General features: G+C 45.3%; 2 protein-coding genes across 7 annotated transcripts in view; one reads left to right on the forward strand and one right to left on the reverse strand.

Annotated features, from left to right (window-relative positions):
* Window positions 1–5,886, forward strand: part of LOC119651637 (protein pygopus-like) — a 30,407-nt gene extending 24,521 nt beyond the window's left edge. For 4 of the 6 annotated variants that reach the window (XM_038055301.1, XM_038055306.1, XM_038055303.1 and 1 more), the window contains one exon: window positions 4,376–5,886. In XM_038055301.1, coding sequence (XP_037911229.1) covers window positions 4,376–5,831 — 1,456 coding nt within the window. In that variant the 3' untranslated portion in view covers window positions 5,832–5,886. Of the gene's footprint in view, window positions 1–4,318 lie in introns of all 6 variants that reach the window. The other 2 variants (XM_038055302.1, XM_038055305.1) reach the window with 1 other exon arrangement.
* LOC119651638 (protein C3orf33) lies at window positions 5,876–15,871 on the reverse strand. Its single transcript, XM_038055308.1, has 6 exons — window positions 15,626–15,871; window positions 15,448–15,507; window positions 15,201–15,377; window positions 6,688–6,831; window positions 6,442–6,605; window positions 5,876–6,368 (listed from the first exon to the last, which is right to left on the reverse strand). The coding sequence occupies exons 1-6, from the start codon at window positions 15,701–15,703 to the stop codon at window positions 6,263–6,265; spliced, it is 729 nt and encodes a 242-aa protein (XP_037911236.1). The 5' UTR covers window positions 15,704–15,871; the 3' UTR covers window positions 5,876–6,262.
* Window positions 15,872–16,161: the final 290 nt, after the last annotated feature.

Below are 16,161 nucleotides of genomic sequence, written 5' to 3' on the forward strand. Positions count from 1 at the left end.
AGTTTTTCGCGGACTTAAGGCTGCTTTCGGTGTGAAAATCATACACGCGCGGCTCGAAGTGTGTGGTACGCATCCCAAAGAGATACAGCTCCGGTAAATCTCGACAATCCACGGCACAACCCTTTCTTGTTGCTTCTGTATAACTGGCATTACGTCATCTGCGCCCAGAGATGCATATGCGGACAAGCTGTTTAAAGCCCAGCCGATCTTTTCCTCGGTAATAACCGATTTCACATTCTCGTACGACTGGGACTGAATACCCAGCAAGGCATACAAGCTCTACTCACAGTTCTCCTCGGTGACGGAGAAGGGCGTCTAAACCAGCAACTTCAAGGTCTCACCTAAAGATTCCGTCCTGAAGCCTTCCGACTTTTTAAAAAAGGATGTTCTTTGGCAGTCTTGATGGCCGACTTGTACTTCTTCAAGCAATCCTTGTATGACTGCCAGTATTTGTGCTTGTAGCAGATGTTGAAGATCTCCCGGGTCAGTTTCCTGAGGCTTGACAGATCTTTATTCCACTAAGATAGCAATATGTTCTTGCTGTATTTAGCTGGGCACGAGACTTTGAAGGTGGTTTCGAATGCCTTTTTTGGAACCCTGACCGTGGACTCCAGTTCATCTGTCGTGGAAATCTTGCAAATTTGCACACCGGAGAGTTTGCTTTTGGTAACTTGATCAAACTTCCTCCAGTCCATCTTCCTGGAGTCTCTGAAAGGATTGGAGACCTCTGCAGCAAGATTTAGACTGGAAAGTATCCAACTATGATCTGAGAAGGTCACTCTCCATTTCCGCATCCTAAGAATCCTAATTAGTAGCGTGACTGGACCACCTCCCGGCCGTCACAGTTCTCTGAGCTTGAAAAATGGAAAATTGGTGGTGGTGGCCCTTGTTATACACCGATAAATTTTGTATTAATAATAAAATCAAAGAATGAATCATCTCTCTCGTTGATTTCCGAGCTGCCCCAAAACGTATGCCTTGCATTAACGTCGCAGCCTTTCAATAGGTTGGCTTTCTTTGTTGCTATGGAGAAAGTCAAACGTCTATTGGCGGATCAGATCGGTCATGAGATATGTAATAATAATAATCGTTGGCGCAACAATCCATATTGGATCAGGGCCTTGAAGTGTGTTAGAACACTTCATTCAAGACCGTAACGGTACACTACAGAACACTGTAGGAGGCAATGTGGTCAGCATTGCGCTCATGTAAGCGGAGGAAATATCATATATAACCCCTGCCTGCTCCAGTTTGACCATAACTAGGTCGCCGGAGCTCAGTTCCGGACACAGAGAAAGCTCTTTCTCGCAAGGATGCATGCTGTAAGTCTGTCCCGATCGGGGTCTCCTGGGCTGTAAAGTAAATTATAATGTTTGTTTTGGAGCCCTTTGATCTCCAGGACTCCTATACTAGTGTGACGTCTATATCTTCCTCTAGTAGGAAGACAAGCAGATTAGGCGAGGCGCTCTTCGCGCGTTACCCTCAGCATGAGCTGTTTGCGCGGAGGGTTCGTCAATTCCAACAGCCCGTTGGTGGCGTCGACTGGCTCCAGGTCGTCATCCGGTTTCCTAACTCTGAACCGCAACTCGTAGTCTGCCTTTTCCAGTGCCTCGAGGTACTCTCCATTTATACAGAGTAAGGAAGGTTCACTGTTCGCCTGGGGTTCCTCCTCCTTGATAACTACCCAGTCGCCCATGGGAATGCTTGTATTGTGAATACACAAGGACTGAACGAGCTTATCCTTTTCCATACAAATTTTCGGCAACCAGACTGGTCTCCTGGAGATCTCGTCGTAGGCGATGACTTTTAACTTTACGTCCTCCCAGAAGTCACTGATCTTGGTGACGCACAAAGCAAGGGCAGAGGTTGGAACTGCCCTTCGCCTTATTCTGCAAATAACCCTCTAGATCTTTACTTTCTCGCAATGTACAAATTGGCGCGCTGACTTCTTGGGGGGGGGATCTTAGGGACAATGGCCAATTTTTGTCCTCTAGAGTTGACAGACACCACAGCCCACCTTAAGGTTGCCCACATCTAGGTAATCCCTTTTTATTACCCTAGACTGCCTTGCAAAACGTAATCTTCTTTTCGGTCTCCGATTCAAGCTCTATCCCAGCGTTGTCTGGTCTGGCGTTGTTGCGGACGTCTCGAAGAACTTCCGCTAAAGATCTCTCTTCGTTCGACTTAAATATCCTCTGACCGTGGTTTGCCCCTTCTCTTTTTCTTTGACGCTGATGTCGTAGTCGACTTCGACTTTGCTACAGTGCAGCCACTGCTGTCACAATTCAACTTAGGTTGTTGTTGCTCAAATTTCTCCTGTTTTCGACGCTGCTTAGTCCGCTTGGTTACCATCTCGCGGAATTCTTCCCCTCACCTCCTTTCGTCGATTTTTTGTTCCCCCTCTGGCGAGCTGAGGGCACTGGGTTTTGCGCAACTAGGGGCTGCACTAGCGAGGTGCTTTTTTCTCTGCTCCTCTTCGCCTGTCATCCAGGGGTTTCGGAATTCTGTAATAAGTTCCAGCAGTTCTCCCGGGTTGGAGATGACCAGCTGGGATAGGGTCTTCCACGCATCATCAATGCCTGATTGCACACACATTCTGAGCTTTCTAATAATATCCATGTGAAAAAAGTTTGATTTACAGCTTTGCTAACAAGTAGATATTTTTTGTGTTCTCTTCAGGCGGGAAAACCACCAAATATTTCCGGCCTAAGCCGGCCAAATCTGAAATAATTTTTGTTTGGAATTGAGGGAACCACGAAATCGTAGTTGGTTCTAAAAACCAGAAAAGAGAGATACAGTTTCTCTCCAATTGGTCCGGCCGTCAAGTGGATAGCGAATTCAGGACTCCCTCAATTTCAAACAAATATTATTTCACCTTCGGCCGGCTTAGGCAAGAAATACTGGGTGGTTTATCGCTTGGATATAATTCGCACCCATGACGTTTTTCTGGATTGATATAAGGGAGGGGAACTACCTGATAATCACATTGGTCGCGCTGCTCCCGGGGCAGAGGCAGCATATGATGACTACCTCTGTCTTGGACAAAACCGTAGTCGCCTGTGAACGAAGTAAGTGTTTGGTTATGATAAAGGTTGAATTTTCAACCCCATTCCTGGCGAAGGCACCCGCGCGGCTGGAGAGGTAAAGGGCAGCTCACTTTATAGGCCCTTGCACTTCGTAGCAAGATTGGATTTTAGCAAGATGAGAAAGCGGGACCTCTGTCTTCCTTCAAGCCCAACTTTACTATGAGGATATCAACATATCCCCCATTAGAGTCGCTATCAATTTTTAAAGAGCGTGACGGCCACGAGTTTTTAATGTGATTTCAGAAGGAGCACATCCTTTACCCCTATCCCCCAAAGGTTTTGACAAAATAGTTTAAAGGAGTCGTGGACGGTGCAATCCTTTAACGGCGGTAGAAACAGAAGACCTTTCTTTTTCTTCTACATGACATCCTCATCCAATACACACTTGACCATGATCATGTCAGAAAAGCCTCACTTTAAGAGTCTATAACTTGTTAAGGGGGCGGCTTTCACGATTTCTGATCGGGGTTGAAGAGGAGGTACCTCACCTTTCCCGTACTATAGACTTTTTTTCTTATACACATAACATACAAAGTTTGAACGTCTTTATTTGAGCTCAACAAATGTGTGTTAATCTTATTTTGAGAGCACGTGCATATTACAAACTTTTAGACTCATTTTTCTCGAAACTAAATTTTTTAACTGGTTGACATGATTGCGAAAAATTGATTGAACCGATTTTACTTAAAATTTGAGGGATTGTTGTACACTTAAGATATCAAACCCGTCGTACGGTGGGTTCAAGATATTATTTTAATCTTATTCGCCATTCGTTAACCATCCTTAAAATTCAGAGAGTTCATCTGCATAAATATATTTACTAGAATTTCTTGCGATAACAAATAAAGAAGAAAAAAATCAACTATCATGACCTAGGTCTTAACGCTTTATAAATATAGGAAGAGCGATATTTTCTGTTTACAATAACATTCGTACTGGATAACCGAACAGAGGAAGCTCTATTTTTTTGCAGAAGCGTACGGACTCAAAAATGGCAACCTAATGATTAAAGCCGGAGTATGATGATTGCTTGTGTCAGAACAGCCTGTAACACAAAGACTGATATTTCCAGTGATCGAGAATGTTTAAGAATGTTATGAATGAATGCTTCTCAGTAAAACCACATATTAATTTCCACTTCGCTATTCAGACTCGCTTGCAAAGCAGTTGATGTAAACTTTTAAACGAAAACAGAAAACTCAATAATAAAACCTTTCCTTTTCTATTCCCAGCGACTTATTTACTGGTCCGACTGTTTCACCATTTCTAACACTAATTCCTTACGCTAGCTTCCAGCAGGGTCAATTTTATCAGCCTCCGCCACAACTGCCGCCGCATCACCATCCACCGCCACCTCATGGACCACCACACCATCACCATGGGCCTCCACCCCACCCTCATGGACCACCACCATACCACCATGGGCCACCACCGCCATTCCAGCATCACCACCACCACCATCCTCCGCCGCCTCCAGCTCCTTCCCAGTTTTTCGGCCCAAATGCCCATTACAATTTCGGTTCGTGGCAAAATCAAGACTACAATGGCAACGTTTTTCAACCAACTCCAACGACTCCCCCGAACAATGGATTTATCAACTGCAATATTCCAACCGGAGGACAATCCTTTGAAATAGTGCCGAGCTCAAACCAAGTATCTTCTACGGTATCCACTACAACAGTCAACACCTTCCAACCTGTTTCTAGTCAACAAGCAGCAAATATCAATAATATTGTTAGTGGAATCTTTCCGGGGGTACCACAAACCAACATTCAAACTGTAACAAGTACATCTACTGGAACTACGATTTCAGCGCCTAATGGATTAGTATCTGGAAATATTGGACAAACTAATAGTCAGCAAAGTACTCTTCAAGTCTCCCAGCCAACGGATCAGAAAAATATCAACTTTGGTCGACCCCAACCTACAGCACCTTCGTCAGGAACAGATGTTAATCAACTTATCTCAGGAGTATTTCCAAGCTTAGGACAACAGGGGGGACAACAAGGGGGTCAACAAGGAGTCACAAACGTTCCTAGTTCTCCCGACAGAAATGTTAATGACCTCGTGGCTGGTGTTTTCGGTGGTTCAGGAAATCAGGGAAGCGTATCACAGAGACCGCAAATTTCCACTGAAACAAATGTCAACAACCTCGTGGCTGGTGTTTTCGGTGGTTCGGGAAATCAGGGAAGCGTATCACAGAGACCGCAAATTTCCACTGAAACAAATGTCAACAACCTGGTCGCTGGAGTTTTCCCAGGTTTATCTCAACAAGGACAACAAGGTCAGCAAGGTCAATTAAATAATCTTCCAAGCGTCACTTCATCAACATCAACAAGCACAAATACCCTTATTTCTGGAGTCTTCCAAGGTTTACCAGCACAAGGCAGTAAAAGTCAGCCATCACAAAGCCCAGGGTCTTTCGGGCCACCGCAAAGCTCGCCTGATGTCAATTCAATTCCAGTATTTCAGCCAGATTTCCCATCTTCTCCAATTAACGACCAGAAACAACCTACGGTTTCGGTGGTCACTTCAACTAGCTCTACTTCGTCCTCTCAGAATATTAATATTCCTCAGCCTACACAAGACTTTTCGCCAGACTCGAATGCTGCAGGGAAAGCTAGTGGAGATAATGGGACGAATGGTGATGACGATGAAGCGCCGGTGTTTGATATAGACATTCGACTTGGTCCAATCGGTGACGAAGTAGATGACGGTACAAGCCAAAGAAACCGAACGACATGACTACAGCAATTGTAAGCTTAACTCCGATGTAAATAAAATATTCGTTTTTTAATAATAGCATCGTTTTATTTCGCCAATTAAAAACATAGGAAAAGAGTTTGACTTTGTCTCATGATAGCTCTTAAGCATTATGTGCAATTCTATTTGTTTAGGAAGCATCCAGAACGCGTTAACAGCCTTTTCAATAAACTTCAACAAAGTAATATTCAGCATTTACTCAAACTATTTCAAATTTCAACAATAAAAAGGAGCCGCCAATAAGCTAAGTAAATAAGGATTTTTGATCATAACGAATTTGTAATCGGACAGCATCATCCACTTGTAAAAAATCGCATACAATAAGTACGAATGTTGAAGAGTTCAACTTCATTCATCATCGTCTCTCAGGCACTACAGGTGAGGTTGAATCAGGGATGAGGGAGCCGAAGCGATCATCTCACTAACTCTGGAAGACGACGATTTGCTGGTAGAACACGCAAAAGCGCGGATTTGTACATATTTCTGAGTGTCCTTAGAGGCCATGACACAGGTGGAAGACTAAGGAAGAACAGGAAGAAGAAAAAATGTTGACAAGAGAACCTGATAGAGACTATATAGTGATCTGACTTACGTGAGAGCCCATAGCCCTAGCCTCTGATCTTTTGCATTCTTCTCAATGTTCTGCAGATATTTGTAATAGCGTTTCACAATCGGATCATCTTGTAAATGCTTTTGAATGTTCTCTATTTTACCAAAGCCTAAACTAAGCAAGGCTTCAGATAGGTCGAGTCGTTGCTACGGAAATAATTACGATAATTATTTTTTAATTTGAAGACTAAAATCAAAAACCGGTAGGTGGTCTACAAGGGGTACTCACTCGTTGATTATGTGGACATAACATCAACACTTGGCACTCGGCGCTAGTGCCGCTTCTGGAAAGCGGTATGAACTCCACATCATGATCGACAGCTACGGTTTGCAGCCAGGAATAGCCATTTGCATTTACTGATATTCCGGTTAACTGTGAAATAAGAATAGGTTTTGATTGCATTGAAAGAACAGAGATCCGGGCAATAATACAAAAATTTTTCACACAACTAAAGCTACAAAAAGAACCATTGCTTCACAACTCATAGAAAAAGGTCATCTTCGCGTGTCCTGTTTCCTATTGCCAATAGATGAATAAATCACCATTTCAGATTTGACTTCAATAAAGTAATATGAGACTACTTTCAATCTTCGTGTTAAACCTAAATAAAATTTAAGTGCTATCTAAAAGAAAGCTCTTTTATTGTAAATTGCAGAGATTTTTTTGTGTCCAAACACAACATACGAGGAGGACCCAAAAATAAAACGATTTTATTTTATAGAAGTTAGGTCTCATAAATACGGAGAATGGAGAACCACTGACTACTCCTGAGAGGCCAGATAGTAGTTCACTCGTAACTCCGTGCGTGCAGGAATATCATTGCGAAGGAACAAACTTCAATTTTTTTCCACACCTTCACTCAAAGAAACCAAGCAGTGGACTGCAGTGGGCTCCGGAGGGCAATCGCATGGCGGACCTCCTGAACGAGCAATTCAACAAAGAAAGGAAAAACAACAACAAACATACCCGGAACCATCCACAAATTAGTCCATCAGATGGACATGTTTCTCATTGAGAACCACGCAACCACCTACAAAAAGGAGGAGAAACCAAGCCGTGGAGCCAAACTCAACATTGGCCTACTGGGAAGATCACAGCAGAAGTATGTCTTCTTCTTTTTCTTCAGCCTTTGTCCCGTTCACAAGCGGGGTCGGCTCGTCATAATCGGTTTCGCCATTTGACCCTATCAAATGCCTGATCTGGATGTAATCACGAGGCTTTTAAATCCCCATCCAGCGTATCAAACCACCGTTGTTTCGGTCGGCCTTTTGGTCGTTTATCATCGACTTTGATGTTCAGACCAATCTTGGCAAGTGAATTGTTAGCGCGAATTACGTGACCATACCACCGAAGACGCTTCTCTGGCAATTTTTCCACGATCGATGCAATCCCATAACGATCGCGGACATCCTCATTTCGGATGTGATCAAAACGTGTCACGCCACTAGTCCAAAGCAACATCTTCGTCTCCATTACCGCAAGACGCCGTTCATTGTCTTTTATAGTCGGCCAACACTCAGAACCATAGAGGGCAACATTGCGATAAATTTTAGATTTGAGACGTTCGTTGATACGTCGATCACAAAGAACACCAGTTGTGGAACGCCACTTCATCCAGGTTGCGTTAATGCGTGAAGCAATTTCGTAGCGCACTTCTCCATTGGCTGATAGCGTTGACCCGAGGTATTTAAATTGCTCAGTTCTGGGCAGGTCACTGCAGCTGACAGTGATTGCGCCTGTTTCATGGGGATCTGTTGTCAAAAATTCAGCTTTATTTACATTCAATCTGAGACTGTGTTGCATGAGGAGATCATACCATTTTTAAACAAGTTGCTCGAGAACATTTTTGCTATTAGATGCTAGGAAAACATCAGCTTCATAAAGCACTGTATAAGGCCCTCGACTTTGGAAGTCCCATGTGACGGTGTCCATAATAAGAACAAAGAGGAGTGGTGAGAGGGCGCTTTCTTGATGAAGACCAACAGAGGCACGAAGCAATTTTAATACACCCGCCATACTTCGAACTTTACTTTTCGGATCGTGGTAGAGCAATTGAATCCAGCGCACGAGTTCTTCTGGCACTAAGGGTTGTTGTACACGGTCAAACGTTTTCTCTAGATCCAGAAATGCAATATAAGGATGGCGATGCTTCTCACGGTGTTTCTTCATGAGTAACCGCGCAGCGTGTATTGCGTCAGTAGTTCAGCAGTTTTTGACAAGTCCGGCTTGATTCACGGTTATTTCAACGATTTCGTGAATATGGGAAAGTAACCGGATCGGACGGTAATTTGAACATTCTGTTGGACTGCCTTCTTTTTCCATATTGAAACTGTGATAGACTCTTGCCAGTCAAATGGTGTTCTACCTTCCTGAATAAACCGATTAAAGAATTCACTGAGCCACAGTGTTGGCTCCCACCTCTTGTGCTTTCCAGAGCTCAGAGACGATATTGTCAGGTCCTGTGGCTTTCCCCGATTTCCTTTGTTTTTTGCCCCCTCGACTTCAGTTGCACTGACAGTGAAGCCCATGGTGTTTTACGTAGGTACCTGTCGTGAGACTTAATCCTACGGTCCTTTTCAGACACGGATTGATTTTGTGACCACAATCAGAGCCCCGCTGAGACTAGCAGCAACGGTACCAGTCTATACCAAGTGCATGGCTTAGCATTCATAATGGTGGATGCAAGAATTACCTAAATCTCTACCGAACTATGGAATACGGCACCCGTGTTGATACGCAACACCACGTCGAGGCCCGAAGGTCTCTTCTCACTTGAGCACAACCACAACCACCATCAAACTCCCACTAGGGGGGCCAACCGCAAATAACCGAGTTGTCCTCACATACAACAGGAGTTCACCCGAAGTATGTGAGTCCAGGGGCTTTCCCGGTTCCCATAGTACCAGTATACCCCTGGTAAGGTTTCGTGACCAATTTGCCACTTCAGAGGAGTCCCCGTGCAGACTCGGGTCTGATCGCCCTGATTAGGCCTTTGGAGCATTCACCTACTGCATCACGGCCGGCAACCCAAAGTGAGTACAGCGTCTCCCGGTGCCACCACTATGGAGGGTCTCCTCGGCCACTTGGTTTTGGTTTGGCCGATAGGGTTGCCGTCCCATCTTCCTCACCGCCACCTCAGAGCAACAGTTGCGCTGACAGGTGGAACTGGTCCAAATGTCGGCAATGATTATGGAAGTGGAGGATGAGCAAATTCTTCATCAACGAAGAACTCTCGCCATCTATCCGCCGCAGCTCGACGGTTTGTAAGCAAAGTTCCGTTCTTGTAATTAATACAAGAGAAGTCTTCGATATCCTGTGTGCGTTCGTTTCGGTTTTTGGCGAGTCGATACAGATCTCTCTCGCCATCGCGAGTGTCCAGTTTACCGTAAAGATTTTTGTAATGGTGCGCTCGGGTGACAGCTGCCGCTTTCTTTGCCTCCCGGTTGGCATTCTTATTAATTTGCCAATTGGCCACTTGGAAACTTTAAGTAGAGGCGTTTCTTTTCACGAGCTTTCATTTCAACATCGTCATTACAAAGCCAAATATCTCGGTTGTACCACTTCCCTGGCTTGGTGACCCCGAGGGTAGCAGAGGCCGCTTTGTGGATCATGTCTTTCATTTGGTTCCACGATTCTTCCACATTGGTAATGGTTGGTAATCGCGTAAGTGCGATCATTTCTTCTTTCTTCTCACGAAATCCACCATTTAATGCGCGGCGGGCCAGTACGTTCCTCACGCTGTTTTATCGGTGGCTTAATCGCAGGACAGTAATCAACGGCCGATGTTGAGGTGCGATGGTCTTATAGGGAACGGCTTTGCAATCAGTGACGGTGGTAAAATGTCGGCGTCTTATGAGAATATAGTCGATTTTCATTTCACTGTTCCCACTATAAAATGTAATAAGATGAGACAATCGTTTGATGAATTATATATTCATAAGTACAAGGTCATGGGTGTCCGCAAATCGATTATACGCTCGCGAGCCTCATTGCGCGCTCCGAACCCATTTCCCCACATAGCACCTGTTGCCGTCTGCCTTTTCACCCATATGACCATTAAAGTCGCCGACAATGATTATATAGACATCAGCAGGCACGTGACAAATCTTTTCATCGAGAAGTGCCAGAAGCCTTCTTTCTCGGCATCAGGTCGGCCTGTCTGTGGTGCGCACGCGGTGGAGAAATGAATAGTGCGATCAGCTGATGTAATGATGAACTTCATGCAGAGCGCAGATATCAATGCGCCTTTTCCGTAGGGTTCTTGCGAGTTTCTCGGTCTTTCCAGTTATGGTACCAACATTTAGCGTGCAGACACGCATTTGCTTTGTTCGGACCAACTTACTTACGTACTAACGCCTTCCATGCGCCAAGAACCCTTACCCATTTCGGACCCGGGCCCGTCCAGCCGCGTCGACTAAAGTGGACGCCCTAGCATTTTTCTGAGGCTTGTGACTCAATCCGATCATTTTGTTTCTGACGACATTGTATGCATTTTCTTGGTCAGCCTATCGTTGGACCTGTCACCAAAAGAAATCAGGTAGGATTTAGCATAGTGGAATAACTCCAACCATAATTTATTTATCTCTTTCACTGATTTCAGGATTTTATTTTTGTTTTACTGAGGATAGTAAAAAGTACGTTGTACTCAAACTCTCCTCCTTTACCTGGGCTTGGGACCAGCATACTATGTTAATAGCATGGCGGAGTTTGTTGCACATTCTACATGTGATTTCAAATTCAGTCTCTGGCCATTCATTACACCTAAATACTTGAGTGCAGGAATGTATTCTTTGTGTTCCAACTTTCATGGACGTACACTTTTTCCGCTTCGTAATAAGTACTACTTCCCTCTTATGTTCTGCGAGCAATAGACCAGCATTCTCCAGCGCCCTCGTCGTGATGAGGCATTTTGTTTGGCCAATGTAGAACATCTCGCAATCATTGCAGTTGCTTCGAACAACTCAGCGAGCCGTCCGATATGCATTTCACGGCGAGCTTAAAGGTCCTATTCGGTATACCGTCCAGACCGAGAGCTTTGTTGACTTTTATGTCCAGCAGCTTATCTCTGGTGACTGACGGTATTGAGGTCACATTCAGGGATCGCTGGAAGCTGTCAGTGCCTTCCTCTTGCTGGGGGAATAACCCCTGCATGATTTTTAACAAGAGGATAGGGCACGTGATCTGTGGAGATGAACGGCGTCTGAATCGCCCATTCACGATTCTATATGCGCTTCTCCACACGTTTACGTCCGCTTCCGAACAAATCTCCTTAAAGCATTCCCTCTTGACCCGTTGGATGGCGAGTTTGAGGGTTATAAGCGGGTTCTTTTTGCCCCTGGTGGATTCTACTTAACGCCCTTTGAGCCGTTCTTCTGGCTCAGTGGTAGGTTGATCGAGGGCTGGCCAGTTCACTATTTCACCAGTAGTTCGGTCGTCCATTGGGGAACGCGCACCTCCTAGGCATGGACGCGTCACTTGCTTTGGCGATGCATTGGACCACATAGTTTCGGGCAAGATGGTCCTCTGCTATGGGACTCCACCCATAGTTCAAAGAATATTGCCGGGTGATCGTTGTGGTTGTAGCCCTCGTTGACGCACCAGGACATACCGCGCCCCAGTGCAGGGCTATCGCCTACCTGATATGACCTCCATGAATGGGTTTCTCTTTCCCTATGTCGATCTTCTGTTTGCTACCATTTGGCTTTACAGAGTACAAAAGTACAGTGCAAGAGAGGGAGAGGAGTATTCCCCAGAAGCATAGAATGCCCAACTTATATCGTTGGAATTCTCGCTCGTGCTGGAGAAAGCGACCATTTTGGAAGCCCCTGATACCGTTGTCGAGAAGCGTGCGCACGTTCTAGACATCAATTAGTAACTTTTTTGCGTTCCGAAGAAAGAAATCGGCTTGAACAATATTTTTTTTTTATTTTGTTTTTATTTTTCCGAGTTGTCACAATCTCAGCAGATGCCGGATATTACCTAATACTAGCATTAAGTCCTAAGCATTTAGGCTGAGACGATCCTACCTACTTAAACGCACTGGTGGTTGTAGCCGATGGTAGGTTAGTAGGAGAATCCGTCGAGCACTGGTTTGAACCAGACTGTATGAGAGTCCCAGGACATCAAGGAAAACCGTGATGGATTTGGGTGCAATACCTGTAGTTGACAATACTATGGGAACTACAACCATCCGTTGGAAACGCTAAATTCCTTTGATTTCCCGAGCCAGTGGCTGATAGTTCACCTTCTCCACGTATTTACGTTCGATGTTTATATAAGCTCGGATGGCGACCTTGCCGTCCTGAATTACACACATGAATCCCTCCGTCTCAGCATTGTCTTCGACTTCCATGCATCGATCCGCTCTCGGTCTGACTTCACCCCACACAGAGGATTGAAGAATCGATCCTTCAGGTTAAGTGGTTCCCAGATCGATCTTCGCCCAAGGCGATATGCCGAATGCATAAGCCAGTGAAGGGATGTCGAATACATTCAATGCGCTTATTTTATTTTTCCCCGAGAGATGCGATTTAAGCATCAACTTTACACGCCGCAAGAATTCGGACAGCAGAGCATCCTTCAAATCACCTTCCTTACAGAACCATTGCAAACCATATAGATAGGCTCTGAGGTATTAGCACGCTCAGATGGGCGCACTGATAAGGTGGCATGTCACCCGTCTATGACGAGATTTCTTTGCCTCTAGTTGCTTGTCCTACAACCACCGAGTCGACAATGGGTTGCTCTTTGGAACACCTTGACCGAACTCGGCAGCCCTTCTGCTCCTCGGACAGAATGTTGTTGGTCTTGAGGTGCGCATTGATCCTTCCACTAATAATGGACATTATGAATTTGTAGAGGGTTGATAAGCAAGTAACCGGTCTTGTGTCTGCGGGGTGTTGTTCTGTGTCCTTTTTAGGAGTAAGGTAGGTAATTGCCGCAGTGAGAGAGGGTGGAAATTCCGGCCGACTAATGACCTGATTTATGTTGTATGCCAACCGACTGTGTATGCCAGAAATTCTGCACCCGATCCAGACCAGCGCTCCTCCATTTCTTTGAGCTATTTATGGCTCGTCGAACTGTCTCTTCGTTAACATCCGCAAAATTCATGTCTGGCGTAGTTGCATGGCGGGTGCCTTCGACGGTGATCTACTCAGCGAAAACTGTACTGTCTTGACGCTCTTTTGGGATTCGTTGTATGATCTGAAAAAAACTCCGCTGATTCCTCGCGTATGTTGCATCCTGGACGTTTGGGGTGACTGCAGCCAAACTGTCGTAACCGACGACAGAACGTCTCTGCTTTAATGTGCCCAGAAGTGCAACTACGGGTGTTTCACTGGGGATGGCATAGTTTGTGTAATTCCTCTGAATTTCATTTCTCACCCGTCTGTTAGCATTGCCAAACCTGATTTGAATCAGTCTAGCCTTAGTGAGTACCGCCGACGTTCCAGGTGAATTTTCCATGATGGATCCCTTCGGTCCCTCAAACCAATAACGCGAAAGGGAATCACCTGACCGTGCAATCTGGCAGCCGTAACTCCACCAAAATACACAAGTGATTGTAGTTGCAGCAGCGACATATCAGCACACTACCGAGATGCAATCTCATCATTGATTTGAGATAGAATTCCCCGAGTTGCTGGAGATACATAAAGCCTGGGAATAGCTGGTTTATACAGAGGATCCATTTCCGAGAATTCTATACACGCTCTTTGGAATTCGTGCCGAAGAGCAGCGGAAACCTCAGCTGGACGGTGGAGAAGAGTGCTTTTGCGAGTACTGAAACTGTTGCCTGCAGGGCGGCGTTGTGTTGTTGATGCCGCCGCTTTTGCCCCCACTGACTAGTCAGCGGTTTCGCGAAGAACTCAAGGTCGCTACGAATAATAAAGCGATACTGCTCTGCCACACGCTGCACAGTTACGTGTGCAAATTGCGGGGAACGCTCGACGAATCTCTGGTGCCACAAGGAACGATAAGATGTTGTACTCGCCCCCGCCGTTATTCCGCAGTAGGAGCGGATGATGAAGAGGTTTACTTTCTGTGTTTTTTATGTTTACGAAATATGGAAATGATTGCGAACTAATTTCCTTTTAATTTGAGAACCTCCTTTCCCCTCCTCCTCTTTAACTCCGCGAAACTGCACAAAAGTTGCATCCTCAAATATCATGACCTGAGGATGTCAAGATAGGGTGGAAACCTCAGGGGCCGCGCCTCGCAGGGGAAACATTGATCGAGGATGTGATCCGTCGTAGATGCTCCTTTTAGATTGCGGCACTCGGGTCTGGAGTGGTATGGTTCCACGCGCGCAGTCAAGCCATCCTTTTTTTATTTATCATTTTCAGGTTTTGTCGCGTGTTGTTTATTACGTTAGGCTCGTGCGAATCCAAGTGTTTGGTTTATTTTTCAGGATCCGGTGGGGACCAATTCACCAGAAAGGACACGTGAATTTTGGTATAATTGCACGTCAGGGGTCGAAGTGCTCAAAGGATCCCGCTCCACCACCACACATTCCAGAGCCTGATCAGCAGAGAAGCATTGATGCGTCTTCTTTTTCTACCATAGATATTCCCCTGCAATTTCCGGACTGGACCATCCTCGCCCATACGGATTAAAAGACTCGACAGACTTTGGAATGTATAACAAGCGCGATAACTGTGATTAGCAGATAAAAGAAAACACAAAGGCCTAACTTTCCTTTCGATAAGGTTACTCTTTGTCACAAAAATCCAGCCTTCACTAACCTTTACAGGAAGCAACTTTCCCTTGGGAATCAAAGCATTCAGCGGTGGTCGATGGTCGATGAGCAAAACTGGACCGCCCGGCGCACTGGGATCCACTCCGGCAATCGAGCCATACTGCCGAGCCTTGTTCCGTATGAATCGCTTCGGGATGTCGCTCGGTTTACCAAATTTTGTTATCTTAAAACAGAACAACAAACAAAAAATCATTCATTTTGTCAGCAGAATGTAAGCGGAAGCCACAGCTCACCGGACGGACTCGAGCGTATGCTACGGCAAACAGCAAGCCCGAAACTGTGTAGACGCCAATCTGCCGAGAAATATAAATAAACATTAGCAATTTTGGGCAGTTATGTAACAGCTGGAGACGTAATGTGACCGTCCTCGAATTGTATAACGACGGCGGCTACGGCGCGAGGAAGACCCACCTCGACGCCTTTCGTGTCTTGCTGCATGTACGCACAGAAGCGCTCAAAGTAATCCGACAATTTCTCCTCCAATGCCATGATCGAGATCGTTCAATTACGCACGTACTTCACTCACAAAAAGATTGTTTATTTGTTACCAAACACTTCGAATTTCTGTTTCTGTCCGGTGTCTTCGCATCGCGACTGCCAAAAATATTTAGAGGCCACTGGCACAGCGGGTCAAGTCAGCCAGTGAATTGTCAAAGCGGGAACTGTGCGCCGCAGTTGCTTTGTTTTGTAACGCTGCGCGACATCTCTTGGCGAGAAACGGATTGGTTATTTACCAGATGAACTATGTTATCGACAATTCTAGTGTTAACCCTTCTTTGTTGCACTCATTCCAATCAGATTAAATACAAGAAATTCGTTTCCCGGCAAATTGCTTGAATTTGTATGGTGGAAGAAAAGCATTGGCTATGTTCGACGTTCGCGTATCTTTTCGATGCTGTTGGTATCGTGTATGGAATGGAAAAACATAGACAAGTTGTTATCTTTGT

This window comes from Hermetia illucens, chromosome 3 (genome assembly GCF_905115235.1).
Source record: "Hermetia illucens chromosome 3, iHerIll2.2.curated.20191125, whole genome shotgun sequence".
In the NCBI taxonomy this organism is placed as follows: Eukaryota; Metazoa; Arthropoda; class Insecta; order Diptera; family Stratiomyidae; genus Hermetia; species Hermetia illucens.

Excerpts from the sequence above, each read along its gene's own strand:
- LOC119651638 (XM_038055308.1), bottom strand. The coding sequence starts at position 15,703 with ATGGCATTGGAGGAGAAATTGTCGGATTACTTTGAGCGCTTCTGTGCG. Across the intron at positions 15,378-15,447 it reads CATACGCTCGAGTCCGTCCG|ATAACAAAATTTGGTAAACC; the intron begins GTGAGCTGTGGC and ends TTCTGTTTTAAG. Across the intron at positions 6,606-6,687 it reads TATGTCCACATAATCAACGA|CAACGACTCGACCTATCTGA; the intron begins GTGAGTACCCCT and ends TTATTTCCGTAG.